Source organism: Haemorhous mexicanus, chromosome 1, assembly GCF_027477595.1.
Source record: "Haemorhous mexicanus isolate bHaeMex1 chromosome 1, bHaeMex1.pri, whole genome shotgun sequence".
In the NCBI taxonomy this organism is placed as follows: Eukaryota; Metazoa; Chordata; class Aves; order Passeriformes; family Fringillidae; genus Haemorhous; species Haemorhous mexicanus.
Window position 1 is genome coordinate 36,478,919 of NC_082341.1, and position 13,727 is coordinate 36,492,645.

The window sequence follows — 13,727 nt, forward strand, 5'->3', positions numbered from 1 at the left end:
ATTACTTGTCCTGAGAAAAAAGTGTTTGTAACTGTAGGATGGCTAAAAACCTTTAAGCAGAATATTTTGGAAAAGAAAAACTGTAACTTGGTCACCTGTCTCTATCTTCCCCCACAAACTGTACAGAGGAGGGGGGAGTCCTCTTCCCTCCACATCCTATACTGCCCTGATGAGACATAAAGGCCATCCCTAGCACCTCATCATCCTCTAAAGTATCCCCAGATTCTCTCATTTCCATATAACATGCAATAGACTCATTCTCTCAACTTGACCTAGGAATATCCCAAAAGGGCCTTTGTGGGGTCATCTGCAAGATGAAGGGGTTGAAGAGTGGGGGGAAATGATTAAAGAAATAGAACGTGAAAGGACCTTTTCCTTTCCTTCTAGATTGCAGAGGTTAAATGTCTCCATGCAGTACCTACCTGATGGAGATGCTAATACTTATAAATTCCAGTGCCCCAGGAAACAGCCTGATAGACAGGCTTCTGCCCTGGGGGTGGCAACTCCAACAATGTCCAAGGGAAAAATCTTTGTGTACGCCGTCTCCTTGTGCTCAGTCCACCAGTGTGGAAGACAGTAGCAGACTTTTACAACTTGACCAGCTTAGAGGGCTATACACACATCCCAAAAGCTCATGCATTAGAGGCTAATGATTTCAATTAAAAAAAAAAAAAGTAAGATTTTGCATTTTGTTTAAGTCAGAGAGAAAGGGAGAAGTAACGGGGACAAAGAGCTTCTTAAAGGATTTCAAAAAAGAATTGGAAACAATCCAGATACATTAGCTCAAGTAGCAACTAGTAAGAATGCTGTAAAAATGAGATAAATTCAACACTGTTCCTTCTAACTCAGGCACCAGGGTTTATGCTTGGTGAGTTCCTACTAACCAATCAGACCTCCAAGGTCACACTTTCTGGTTTTGCATACAACAGAATGCAAAATTTACACAGAACAAGCTCAGCTGCTAAATGGTTAAGTCTGCTCTACTGTCTGGCCACCAGTTGGCAACACAAAAATGCAAAATAGATCCTTTTCAGGATGTTTATTTTCACATCCTTCCGAAACTGATAACTTGCAATTGCAAAATAAACCTTCATGTGTGGCATATTAGCTCCCATTTTTCATGGTTTCATAGTTTAATTGTTTCAAACGTTACACTGGTCTAAAGATTTAATATTAAATATGTTGGCTCTTGTGTAAATTCTGTTGTCAGGATAAACGGTCTGTTTTCTCTTTCAATGGTTATCTGAGAAGCTCACAGTCAAGCTGGAAAAATATTATGCTGTATTCCTACAAAGTGATCTTTAAATAATTGCTTATAATAAATTTAGTAGTAAGGATGATAGTAGTTTTATTTCCTTAGTATCAAATTTTCAATAAACTGTGGACATTTTGGGGGAGGTATCACAGTAGCAGTTTGCATTGAAAATTTTGCAGTATCCTGACTGCAATTTATTTCTGCTGTGATTTGTTAAGTTATACTTGCCAGTGTTACAACTAGGACAATTTCACTATTATTTCAAGCATCAAGCATTGTAGTTATCTTACCAACGCAGACATTTCAATTTTCAAACTTAGGACTCTGAACACTTAGCAGCAGGTGAAAAGTGCTTCAGATGTTTATAGTGGGGAATTCTGGAAACATTTAAGAAGGTCACAAAGAATCACAACTCAGAGGTTTCTACAATCTCAATCTATTCACTTGGGAAAATGTGTGTGTTTTGCTGAATGACAGAGAACAGCATAACAACTGGAAAAATAAGTGTTTTGTTCTGTACACCTCAAGTATTAGTCTGTAATGTTTCCTTTTAAACTTGCTTTCCTTTTGAAAAGGACTAAAACAAAAACGTATTCTGTTTCCACTTTGAACTGTCGCAATTAGGTTAACTATACTCCTGACTCACACTAAAAAAAATGAAATGTAATTATGAACAAGAGCACAGTAGAGACAGATAGATTTAGCCCTCCTTTCCCATCAAATTTGGTCTTAGAGTGTGTTTTGTCAGTTAAGAAAACCCCTAAGTCTCACTTTCTTTCTGGCTGCAAGGGATTTATACAGTTTAAAGTGTGAATTAAAACCAGTACAAGGACTACCTCTGACTTGACATCCTTCAGGAAGGTCCTGTAATTAACTCTGTTCTTTAGCTGTGAAATTGCCCAAGACCACTTGAGACAGAGTGAGACATTACCTTGGCAGAAAGAGATAAGTTAAGAAGGAGGGTTAGCCTTGGCTCTGAATTACCTGGGCTGTGGGAGCAGGTACAGATATTAAAACAAACTCAAATGTTATTTTAAACACAGTTATCTCTATTTAACTATTTCCCACAAAAGCATCACTATGTAAATAGATTCTTGTCCTTTATCTTGAAGAATATCTATAGTGGATTTTATAGACTAAACTCAGTTAATGATAACAAAACTACACCATTAGTACAGTCTGTTTTTTCTGCTAAAAAATTCTTCTCTTGTGAAAAGCACTGCAGCAGGTCAAGGTGATCTTCTGTCCTCCCTCCTAGAATTTTGTTATTTGTTTCTTTAGTGTGGTTCTTAGTATCCATTAGCTGAAGGAAACTCAGAAAAATAATCTCAAGAGGAATTTATAGCATTTTGAACGGGTATAGAACATAGTCACAGTCACAAGCCTATGACTGGATAACAAAAACCTGCTGTTTTTGTCAAAAAATCACCCATCAAAAAATTCCCACAATCCCAAAGCCTTGCTTTGTTTAGCAGAACTGGACTGTGTATACAGCATGATTCCCACATATCTGCAGATCAGTTTGGATTTTCCTTGCATAAGTACAACCTTGAGCCAGAGCAACGCAGAGTATTTCTGAAAATATACAGGTTTTGGAGTGAACCATGTTTCTTGTGGAAATCCTGTGCATTCCTATGGCTCACATGCATTTCTCATGTACCTTAAAATTAGCATCAGAGTCTCCTTGATTGATACAAGGACTGCACTATTGAATCTCTCAATCCCACTCTACCAGACTTTGTAATTTTTGAAGAATTAAATCAAATAAATTTTAGAGAAATCAATAGGAGTTTCATTTTAACAGATACAACATGAAGCTTTAATAAACATATCCAAATCCTTCAGAACAATGGATATAGCAAGCTGTTATTTTAAACTTGTCAGTAGCTCAAGATGGTAAAAGCATGCCCAGCATTTTGGGATGGGATATTCTTTCCTCCATCACTTTAGTTTTACCTGTTTGCTTTCTAGAAAAATAATTTTTAAGGCACTAGAAGGTACTCACACTTCTGCTTTCATTCCCTCCCAGTTAATGGTCCAAATCCTTCAAAATCCCTATCTGAAGCTATAACATTAAGAACCTAAGAATTGTAAGAAAAGATGACAGCTAAAAGCTATCATCTTCCATACCCAGTAAAGCTTGTACCTCAATAAAATGTGCAAAAAATTCTGTAGGAACCATAATGGATAGAATTTATCTTAAAATTAGAAAATAGGTAGTAATAAAGCGCTACTATCATCCATTATATTTCTTAAATTTAATTTGCAATATGCACTGCAAGCAGTGATTCTACGAGTGTTTAAAAAGTGCGACAGCAAAAGGTTTCTTCTTTTTCAGAAAGGTCTCACCCAGCAGGACAGTGAGAGAGCACAAGAAGCAAACCCCAAAGGCAGAGAGAGCGGTTTACTTGTGGAGGCCGGCTGGGCGGTGTGCTGATGAGAGGCGCCGGGCCCATCGCAGAGGCTGCGTTCAAGCTCCTTTCCCTTTCGTCCTGGTAAATTCGATCTCGTTCTGCTTCTGGCAGCTGCAAGAAGTTCTGCATAGCCCGAAGGTTTACCAGCAAGGACTGAGAGGCAGTCTTGGGATCCTCTTCTTTTCGGAGGATTTCTGAGAGCAAGCCCTGTAGGGAGGGAAGAAAACATAGGCTCGAGAGTTAGCCTAGGTGAGTGTCTGTAAAACTGTGCTCTGCAAAGCCACTGCTTATCAGTCCTCATTCTTCTTACCACTGGGCTGGGAATGAGAACAGCAAATGCAGAGCTTGCTCTACATAGGATTACATTACTGGCATTTTAGGTAGCATAGAAGAGGATCTCAATTGTACCCTTAATTTTATTAAGCACCTGTTTTAAATACAACATAAACTGAATCTTCCTAATAGGTCTTCCTCCTTTTACTGGCTTAACTTGCCATGATATCTTTCACAGTCCACAGATAATCACGAGACGTTAAGGATAAGTGAGATACACTGGGGGGTTCTCAGGCTTCACAGGCAAAATGCATACCCAACCTTAAAAAAGGCTTTCTACATTTCTAGCAACTTAAATAGATCTTTGAAAGGATGTGATATTTCACAACTAATCTGAGACTATAAACTTGCAACATTTCTAAAGTACTGCTTCACTGACTCAGGGCTGTATTTTTTATAAGTCAATTTTTCTTTCTAAGAGTTGCATATTGGAGTTTAACAAGTGAGGAAACTCGTTGGATGCCCTCACGTTCTGCCTTCTTCTTGCACCTTCCTCTCTCCTCATCAGGACAACCCTAATCCTCAAACAGTCCATTGCCTGGGATATTTATATTTATTGTCAACAGGTTCTTGACATCTCCTCTCCCTGCCAGATTCTCCTTTTAAACATGTCAGGCATTCAAAATGCTCTGCTGTCTTGGAGTAACAAGATGGTGAAAAGAAAGGTAACTTTTGGAAAAGCAGATATGAACTACTATTTAGAATAAATATTGTTGCCGTGCTTGGAAAGAGAGGATTGGCATGGAAGGCTCTTACTTATAGTGTAACAAGGGAACACACATGCGAATTTCAAGGAATAAGATAACCCAATGTTTCTTTTCCTAAAGAACTGTTGTAAGTTATGCAGGATAATGGAGGGGTAAATAGAGAGAGGGAAGCAAACAATAAAAAGCCAAAACTAAGATAGGTAATACTGACTGAATATATATGTTCCTTAGGGGGTGCAAGAGAATTATATGGCCAAGGGAATCTTTTTGGGAAGTCTGATGCCCACAGCACCTGTGGAAGTTGTCACCTCTCTCAAAGGTCTTATCTTACCAGGCAAAAGACCCTTAGGGAGGTGCTGCTGCAAAGCCACTGCTCTCAAGCAGCTGTGCTTAGGCAGGACCAGGGCCCACCCAGCGTGGGTGTGAGCTCTGCACTTCCCTGTTGGGTGATGAGGACAGAGGTACCAACCACTACACCTCACCTCAGTGCAGTCTTCATGGCCCCATCTGTGCCTGCACACGTAACAGGGAAGTGGGATAGAAAAAAATTCAACAATCTTTCCAGCATTAAGCATGAAAAATATTTCAGAAGAAGAGGATAGAAAAAAAAAAACTTGGGGGATTCTTTCTTACCACTTTTCATGATCCTTCCTGTTTTCTGGTATCCAGGCAGAAATTTCTCAGAAGGTAAATAAACAAGTTACTGAAAAAGTGGCATTTGGGTGATGTTTTAAATTTTTTTGTTAATGGTTAGTCCAATAATAAATTTACTTATTAACAAACATGGAAAATAAATTTGGTCTATCGTTTTTTCCTTCTTTTAAGTATTCAAACCCACAGTTACCAGTGTTTGTTAGTGGTAGAGTTACACAATCCACCTCAAGAGGACATACAAAATGATTTTGTTCTACTGGAGACAAGGAAAAGCTGTCTGCAGAGCACAGGATATAGAGAACGTAATAGAAAAAATTATATTGGAAGGGACCTTTAAGACCATTGTGTCCATCCATTAACTGTGCACTGCCAAGCCCACCACTAAGCCATGTCCCCAAGTACCACATTTATACGTCTTTCAGATACTTCCAGGGATGGTTATTCCACCACTTCCCGGTCTGCGTGTTCCAGTGCTGGACAACATTTTTGGAGAAGAAATTCTTCCTGATATCCAATCTAAACATCCCCTGCCATAACCTGAGAACATTCTCTCTCACCCTGCTGTTACTTGGCAGAAGAGACCAAAGCCCACATCATTCATTTCCTTATAGGCAGTTATAAACATGTGTGATTTCTGACTGTTTCTGTGCTGGAGACACCTCTCCATGAAAAAATGAGCAAGAAAAACTAAACTCAAGTGGCCTGATCATTGTCAGGAGAGAAGACTCCTTACAAAAAGCCACCCCACTGTCCGCTACAGGAAATGTCCTTTAAAAATACTTTAACCCATAACAGAAAATATTTGCTTGTATAAGCCTTAGCCACATCGTGGGCAGCTAAAAAAGTTAGAAAAGGCTGGTTTTCTTGTGTAACTTTTCCCTCTTCAGTGAAATAAGTAAACAGAGAAAATGCTGTTGATTTTTTTTTTTTTTTTTTTTTTTTTTTAAACATTTGCCTGCATTTCCACTGCTGTGGGGCACCTCTTGGTGATTAGAAATGCCACTAAGTATTCATTCTCCTCTCTTCTCCAACCACTATCATGACTCTTTGAGCTAGGAGCAGAGTAGAGAAGAGGACAGCTGTGCAGGGAGAGGAGGGGAGACGACAGAGCATGGAGAAGGCAGGATGAGTTTGCTTCTAGGGTCTAAACCTAAAAGTCAGAATATGTGAGGAAAATCCATGAAAATGAAACGTAGCATCAGGTGCAGGCAGACTTAGAACACAGTTTGTCTGCTTCACATATTATTTCATTGCAACTGCAATTTTTGAGCACAAAGATTTAGCTAAAAGTTGTTAGACAAGACGTACAATGGGAAAAATCCTAGAAAGAAAATATTGGCTCTCCCATTCTGGCCTGTGCTGATGTGCACAGATTAACTGTCCATTTTACCAGGACTGAACTGGTTTTCCAAGATACCAGTCTTGGTGTGATCTCCTGATACTGTACCTCAAATTGCATAAAAACTAAGCTTGTTTTGCAAAGAGATTGTAAACGCTGTTAGGCTCAGAGCCCTCATCGCTGTTCCTCCCTTGTATTCTCTTTGCAATGGAAATGTATTTTTTTAAATATTCCCAGGTTCCATTGGAAAAAAAAAAGAAACTTTACATGTCATCACAAGTATAATTCATTACTAATGGCACAAAAATGTTCAATAAATATTATCAAGGCTTTCAAAAGCTCATTACAAATTCTTTAAAAATGGAGATAAATTAAAGTGTCTGCCAATGTGAACAAAAACACTGCCTGTCTGGCCCCCAGTTTGTCTCCTCCTTGAACATAATCACTGATTCAAATAGATTTTTATCAGTGTGATAGAACTTCAAAGCTTCCAGAAGAAACATGCAATTTGCCCAAACCTTCCCAAAACATGCAGAACATCCCTGAACACTATCCCTTCGGTTGCAGGCTCCTAGCCCATGTCCAGGTGGAAGATTATTCCCAAACTCCACTCCCAAACCTGGACCCTAGCCAAGTAAGTTATAAGCAGACACATTTATCTATGTCGCTTAGTAGCAAGAGGAGAGCTGTCATGATAGTGTAATAGCACCTTTTTACTTTTTATTCAATAGTGATATGGATAGTGTACTTTTTCTTAAATTACACTATGAAGAATTATATGAATACAGTGGCAATTTCTGTTATACTTAAGCAGGCAAATTTCTCTCTACCACATAATTTACAGAACTCAAATTCAATAAAACATTACATGATGGTCCATTACTGTTATCGATTTTGAATAATCCATCTTCATTTTTCATTTTACTGGAAAATAAAGTGTGCCAAAGACAAAGTGGAAGGAAAAAAAAGTAGTGCCTGAGAAGGTGGCTTGTGTAAACTTAGATTTTGTTTTACAATTACACAGAGCCGTTTAGTGCATCCAAGCATTCTCCTTTGAAATAGCATTTGCCCAGAATTAGTCATGAGCACAGTCCTAAATACACAGAAGTTTTCACATATGAGAAAAGGCATTATACATGAATGAAAGGCAGTACGTCCTGGCAGCTAATATTTTAAACAAGCATGGGACTCAAGTAGAAAGAAGGGAGAGAGAAAAGTGAGAATCACTGAGAAATATTCAAAAACCTTCAGCTCAAACACTGCCACTTGTGGGAAAAAGAAAAGTATCAAAATTCAGACATGGAAAAGCAGCAAAAGGCACTTTTCCTTCTTTCATAAAGACAGAGCCATGAGGTCAGCTCCGTATAACAGCACCCAAGTCCCTGCAGCAAACCTTACAGCTGAAAGTGTACACAAAAAGAGATAAGCAGCCCCCAGTTCCAGTTCCAGCCACAACCATGACTAACATAATTCCTTGCTCGCACAGTGCAGGCTCATCACCCTGCCATGCACCAGGCTAAGCTACACCTTCCAGTCAAATGTCAGACTGTGGGAACTCAAACGTTTCGCTTCCTGACTCATGCTAACATTTAGAAACACACAACACAAATGGGAGAGGAGTTTATTTATTTGTTTAGGGCTCTGAGGGCAGTTCAGCCCAACAAATGTTGATGTTGCACTCCAGCTTTAAGAACAAAACAGAGCAGAGTTTAAACTCCCAGTTTAACTTAATATTTGAAACAGTAGGCAGAGGTTCTCTGCTGACAGGGGCCTGTGGCACCACACTTTAGGGGGCTACCCCAATGCATCTTCACTGTCACCCTGGCTGCTCGGGGCTACCCAAGGCAGCAAACTGATCACAAATACCATTTTCTAGCCTGCAAAGCACAAGAAAATACGGAACTTGCTCTTTTCAGGACAGTAGAGGTATCTGCACAGTGCACTGACATCAGCTAAAACAAAATATTATATTTATTATTTGGATGAACTGGCAACTGAAACATAAGTGTCTCAATTAACCAAAATTATCCTGGCAGACTGGTGACCTTTGGACACCTTGCTTGAGGTGAAACTCAGATTTGCCAGCACAAGTACTAACTCAACAAAGTTTTCCACAGTGCACTGAAAGGAGGTGCTAACAGGATTCAACCTGTTTCTTTGCATCCAGTGAGCTGGGATCACAGCTGCTGAAGGACAAGCTTAACTTCAGATCCTACTGGACTCTGAAAACTTCCTAGATAGATCGCAGAGAAATTCCTTCTGCCAAAACTTCTTCTGCTCCATGCAAGAGTTGTCCTATTGTGCCTGTATAGATGTGAAAGTTTCATTCAAGTTAAAGGTATCTGGACCTTGAATAAAGTTTACAAAGCACATTCCTGAGAATTGAGTTTTGAAATTACCATTTGGAACTTAGGGGTAGGGGGGAAATTATTCAAGAAAACATTAAAGTCACACTCTTTCTTAAGGACACACTTCTAAGGTATAGCTATGGGGGCTTTTTTCAGCTTTATAGATAATTAGTAATAGCAAAACAAAGACTCTCTAGTTCTCAGAAGTATCTTTGCCAAATCCTTTGATTGTGGAAAGATAGAAATATTTCTAGTTGGCATTTTTGTTGCCAAATTAAAAAATCTGGAAAATTAGGATCAAGTATTGAATTACCACACCACCCTGCTAGAAACTTCCAACCCAAAAACCATCACAAAATTCTGTATTCACATTGTAGAGCACAGGTCTGAAAAACAAAAACATCTTCAGTTGATTTTGAAGTCCATTTTATTGCCTAAACATTAAGCTAAATAACACTTAATTTATAGATTGCTTCCTTCCTTAACTTTTACTTTGCTTTTGAAAGCAAATCTCTCCCCTCATCTGAGACTGTATCTTGACACCAGGGTTTTCTTGCACAGAACTCCTAACCAATTTCGGCGAGTTCTTATGCCTTTAGAAACTGATGGCATGATATGGTCCCTGGATATGGCTCCAATATGCTTATGACAGTTTCAAAAATGTCAGTGGTAAGCCTGAGTTAGCTTTCTATTTCAGAAAACAGAACATGAATTTAAACGAGCGTTTTCACTTTTCTAGCAAAAAACCGCCAAAAGTTAGGATATTATATCACTATTAGAAAATAACTCCTCAACTGCATCACTTATTAAAGTACTATCCTAATTTTAGCTCAATGTGATGTATCCTTGGATAAGCTGTGAGGAATTCAGAAATACAGCAAGCAGAACAAATTTTTAAATTTTTCATGTAAAAATTGCTGGTACCAGAGTTTACCATTGGACATTAGCTGTCACTATGGGAAAAAATAACAATTTCCAGGTTTGTAAAGGTGAAACGCACCCACAACATCTGTATTTCAGTGGGGCTTTGCTTCATATGAAAAGTATCCTGAGATATTTCTTGGCAAAACTGAGGTTGACACTTTCTAGGCTCCTAGTATTTTTCCTTTTTGCTCCTTATGTTTGCCACAAGACATAACAAATACTGCAAAATCTTACCTAGCTAACTTCGAATACTAACTTGATTAGCAAAAACAATTTGTAGGATGTAGGAATACTACTCTGTGTTCTTTCAAATAGATTTGATTGAAAATTGTCAAAATATATAGGTGTTTTTTGTATCACTTTAGAAGAATTGTTTTCAATGTTCATTTTGGGGTTTCCTCCCAGTTCTGGGTCACTCTCAACACATTCTACCAAGCTGCTTAACCACAAAGTCTGGAGAAGAACTGAACTTTAAACAAATACTTAATAACATTTATAGTAAGAAAAATACATAGCAATATATATTTTAATATATATTTAGTGTAATAATACTAATATTAAAGTAAAGAATCAGTATTTGCACTAGAAATCTTTTTCTACAGTTGCATTCATCACATTGAAATAGCATTTTCTCCTACTCTGTCATATAAATTCAATGTCCAGTCAGAACCAATCATCCTTGCAATTTCAGGTAAAAAGTACTGCTTATGCACAAAGGAAATGCCAAAAGCTGTATGCAAAACTAGCTGACAAAAACCGACCACTTCTGAGGGGGGAAGTTTAAATAAAACAATGTGCTTTTAGGCAAACATGAGAAAGATGTAAAAATAAAATAAACTTTATTTTCTGAATTACTTGCTTGGCTTTTTTGTCCAGGTAAGATGGCAGCTGCAAACCACTGTAACGTGAAGGTACTACTATTACTTTAACACTTTAGAGTATTAATAATGAAATTTTTAAACACTGTATGAAACAAGACTCACTTATTTGTAAATATAACAACTAACACTGCCTGGACCTAACTTAATGTCAATAATCCTTGCATGAGTTCATGTAAGCCATGAAATTTGGAATGAAAGGCCCAGATCTTGAAAACCTCCTCTGCTGTAAAGAGGAAAGACACACACACACAGAGCCCTACAGAGAATTCACACAATGACTCTACTTTCTTTTAGCTAAAGGAGGATGTAAAATATTGTAAGGCAATAGTAATTCAGAACAATTATAAATGACATGCTGATTCAAACCTGCACCAGAGCATATGAAACAGAATTTTTATTCTCTAAGCCATGCAGGGAGAAACAAAAACGTTTCAATAAAAGTTCAAATGATGATATTTTTTGTTTTACTATAATCTACAATGGGCAAATTGTTCCCTAAGTATGTGTTTTCTTTAAAAATAGGGAACCCAAAGCAAATTTACCTATATCTTTTTTAAATATTTCCCATTTTACAATGTTCTATTAAAAATATTTTATTTTGTGTTCTAACATACTTCTAAAATTTTGAGATCCTATTATTTGCATCCAATATACTGACATTTCTTCTATAATTTCTGCTTGATTAAATTCCATGCAACATGGCATTAAGTTAAATTCATAGAGCAGAATAAATTATAACAGGGTTAGCTTCTAAAACAGGTGTAAAAAATAACACATTTTAGTGTTACTTATCAGCTTTGCTAGGGCTGGCTTTTTCTGCATTGAAGAGCTGAAGTATATGTTCTGACGTGGACACCGGCAAGCTCAGCAACTACTGTTTTTGCAACAAACTACAAAAATACATGAAGAGAGTAGATGATCTAGAGATAAGGCTTTTAATTTTTAATCTCTTCAGAAGCCTGAAAAGATGCTATTAGGACTTTCACTGGGAAATAATAAAAATAAATGCAAGTATAGATAAAAGACCATCTCCAGTACACCTGTGAAAGAAGCCAGGTTGTTCAGTGCGTGCAGGTGGTCAGAGCGGGTACAACTCTACAACACAAAAGGCAATCTGTTGATGACTTTGTGAATGGTTCTGCATAGAGTTGTTCATTTCCTTTGCTGGGAAATTCAGCTATTCATAAACCATCACAACTGGAGAGGAACCATGCTTCCTGTAAGAATAATGGATATTTCCACAAACCAGTCCCTGAGGATTTCAGTACTGTATCAACATGGACAGTGATCCTGCAAGGAAGCATGGTTCCTTCAGAGGAGCTAAGAGACAAGGTAGAAATGAGAAGACAGACTTAGAAGACAGCAATTACTAACTAGAGAGAGAAAGAAGAGATTTTTAAGACTTTAAAAAAAGAAGAGAGAAAAGACGACTGACCTGAGTTCGGTTAAAAGCCACGCGTGCAAATACTGCCTGTGAGATTCCTGCTCGTTTCAATTCATCACGGACCCACTGGTAGATTTCGGAAGACACCTCTGTGTTGGTTGAGACCTGCTGCTCCAACGGCTTGTTCATGGATCTACTGACAGGAGGAGGGTGGTTCAAGTACTGTTGGTTTAAGGACTGCTGGGCTAGAAGTCTGTTCACTGCATACTGCTGGTTCAGCAGCTGGGCCATTACCAGCTGCTGATTTACCAGCTGAGGGCTAATGGGAGTAGATACAAGTCCAGGGTGCAGGTTTGGAAGCGGGGTCCGAACTGATGGTTGACTACCATGAGAAAGCTGAACAGGAGATGGAGGCTGTTCGGCTGTGTTCCCTGGGACTGGCTGCTGACCGAAGTTGACATGGTTGGCACCTTGCTGGGATAGTTCAGAAAGGCTATCCATCTCAACTACAGCAGAAAAAAAACATTGAAAAGGCCAACATCAGACTGAAAATCACAACCTTGACTGTCTTCACAAGACATGCTAATAAAAATAAACAAATGTAAAATGGTGCAATGCAACCCAATCATGAGCGGGCTGCTGCATCCCACTGTGACAGACACAGGGGACTTCAGACAAAGCAGTAAACAAGTAGAGATGGGGCAAAGACAAGAGACAAAAACCCACTCTGTGCTGCAGATGATGCAGGTGAAACAGCAAGTGCATCTGTGCAAAGGGTAAGGAGGGCTTTTGTGAGAAAACGTCCCAGCCAGAGAGACAGAAGACCCCAGTGACTGGTTTTGCTCCTCCCATGAGGTGCCTGCCATGACATCTGCAGTTCCCAGCCACTGGAAATCTGTAATAAACAGGGTGAGGTGCAGACCTCCCTATGCTTTGCTAATTTCTAGATGCTGCATCAATTGTATGGGACTGCTAGGAACTAGTATAATTTATGTAAATTACACAGATGGGCTGCTTTATCTTGCAACCATGTATGCATGGTTTTTTTCAGTGACTTGCAACATGGTTGAATTTTTTTCTTATATTAACTCATCTGTCTTTGACACACCCTCCTTTTTAAATAACAGCACAGTTTTTTAAACTACAAGAGTTCTTCCAGTTCCCCTCTTGTGCATGATTAAACAATATAAAATAACTCAAGGTTGATATGAAGGAGTCTCCTTTTTATCAGCATTTGTAACTTTTTTTATTCTAGAGTTTTAGCAGCTCTGGTCTGGAAATAGCCTTAAGCAAATAAGCTTTATTTAAAAACCAAAAGTCCAGTATTTTCACAAAAGTGTTGTAGCAATTTTTTTTTCTTATACTAGTAAGGGTTTTTTTTTTTCTTTTAAAGGCAGTGTCTGAGCTTTTCACAGTAGTTATGATCTTCACTAACAGTCATCAGTGCAAGGCCATCCTTTCCTCCACAAGTATCAGATCTGGATGAAG

General features: G+C 38.5%; 1 protein-coding gene across 4 annotated transcripts in view; it reads right to left on the reverse strand.

Moving 5' to 3' along the window:
• Nucleotides 1-13,727, reverse strand: part of SATB1 (SATB homeobox 1) — a 91,898-nt gene that overhangs the window by 31,290 nt on the left and 46,881 nt on the right. For all 4 annotated transcript variants that reach the window (XM_059846020.1, XM_059846037.1, XM_059846009.1 and 1 more), the window contains 2 exons: nt 12,291-12,745; nt 3,664-3,876 (listed from right to left, as the gene is read on the reverse strand). In XM_059846020.1, the coding sequence (XP_059702003.1) occupies nt 3,664-3,876; nt 12,291-12,745 (668 nt within the window). The remainder of the gene's footprint in view (nt 1-3,663; nt 3,877-12,290; nt 12,746-13,727) is intronic.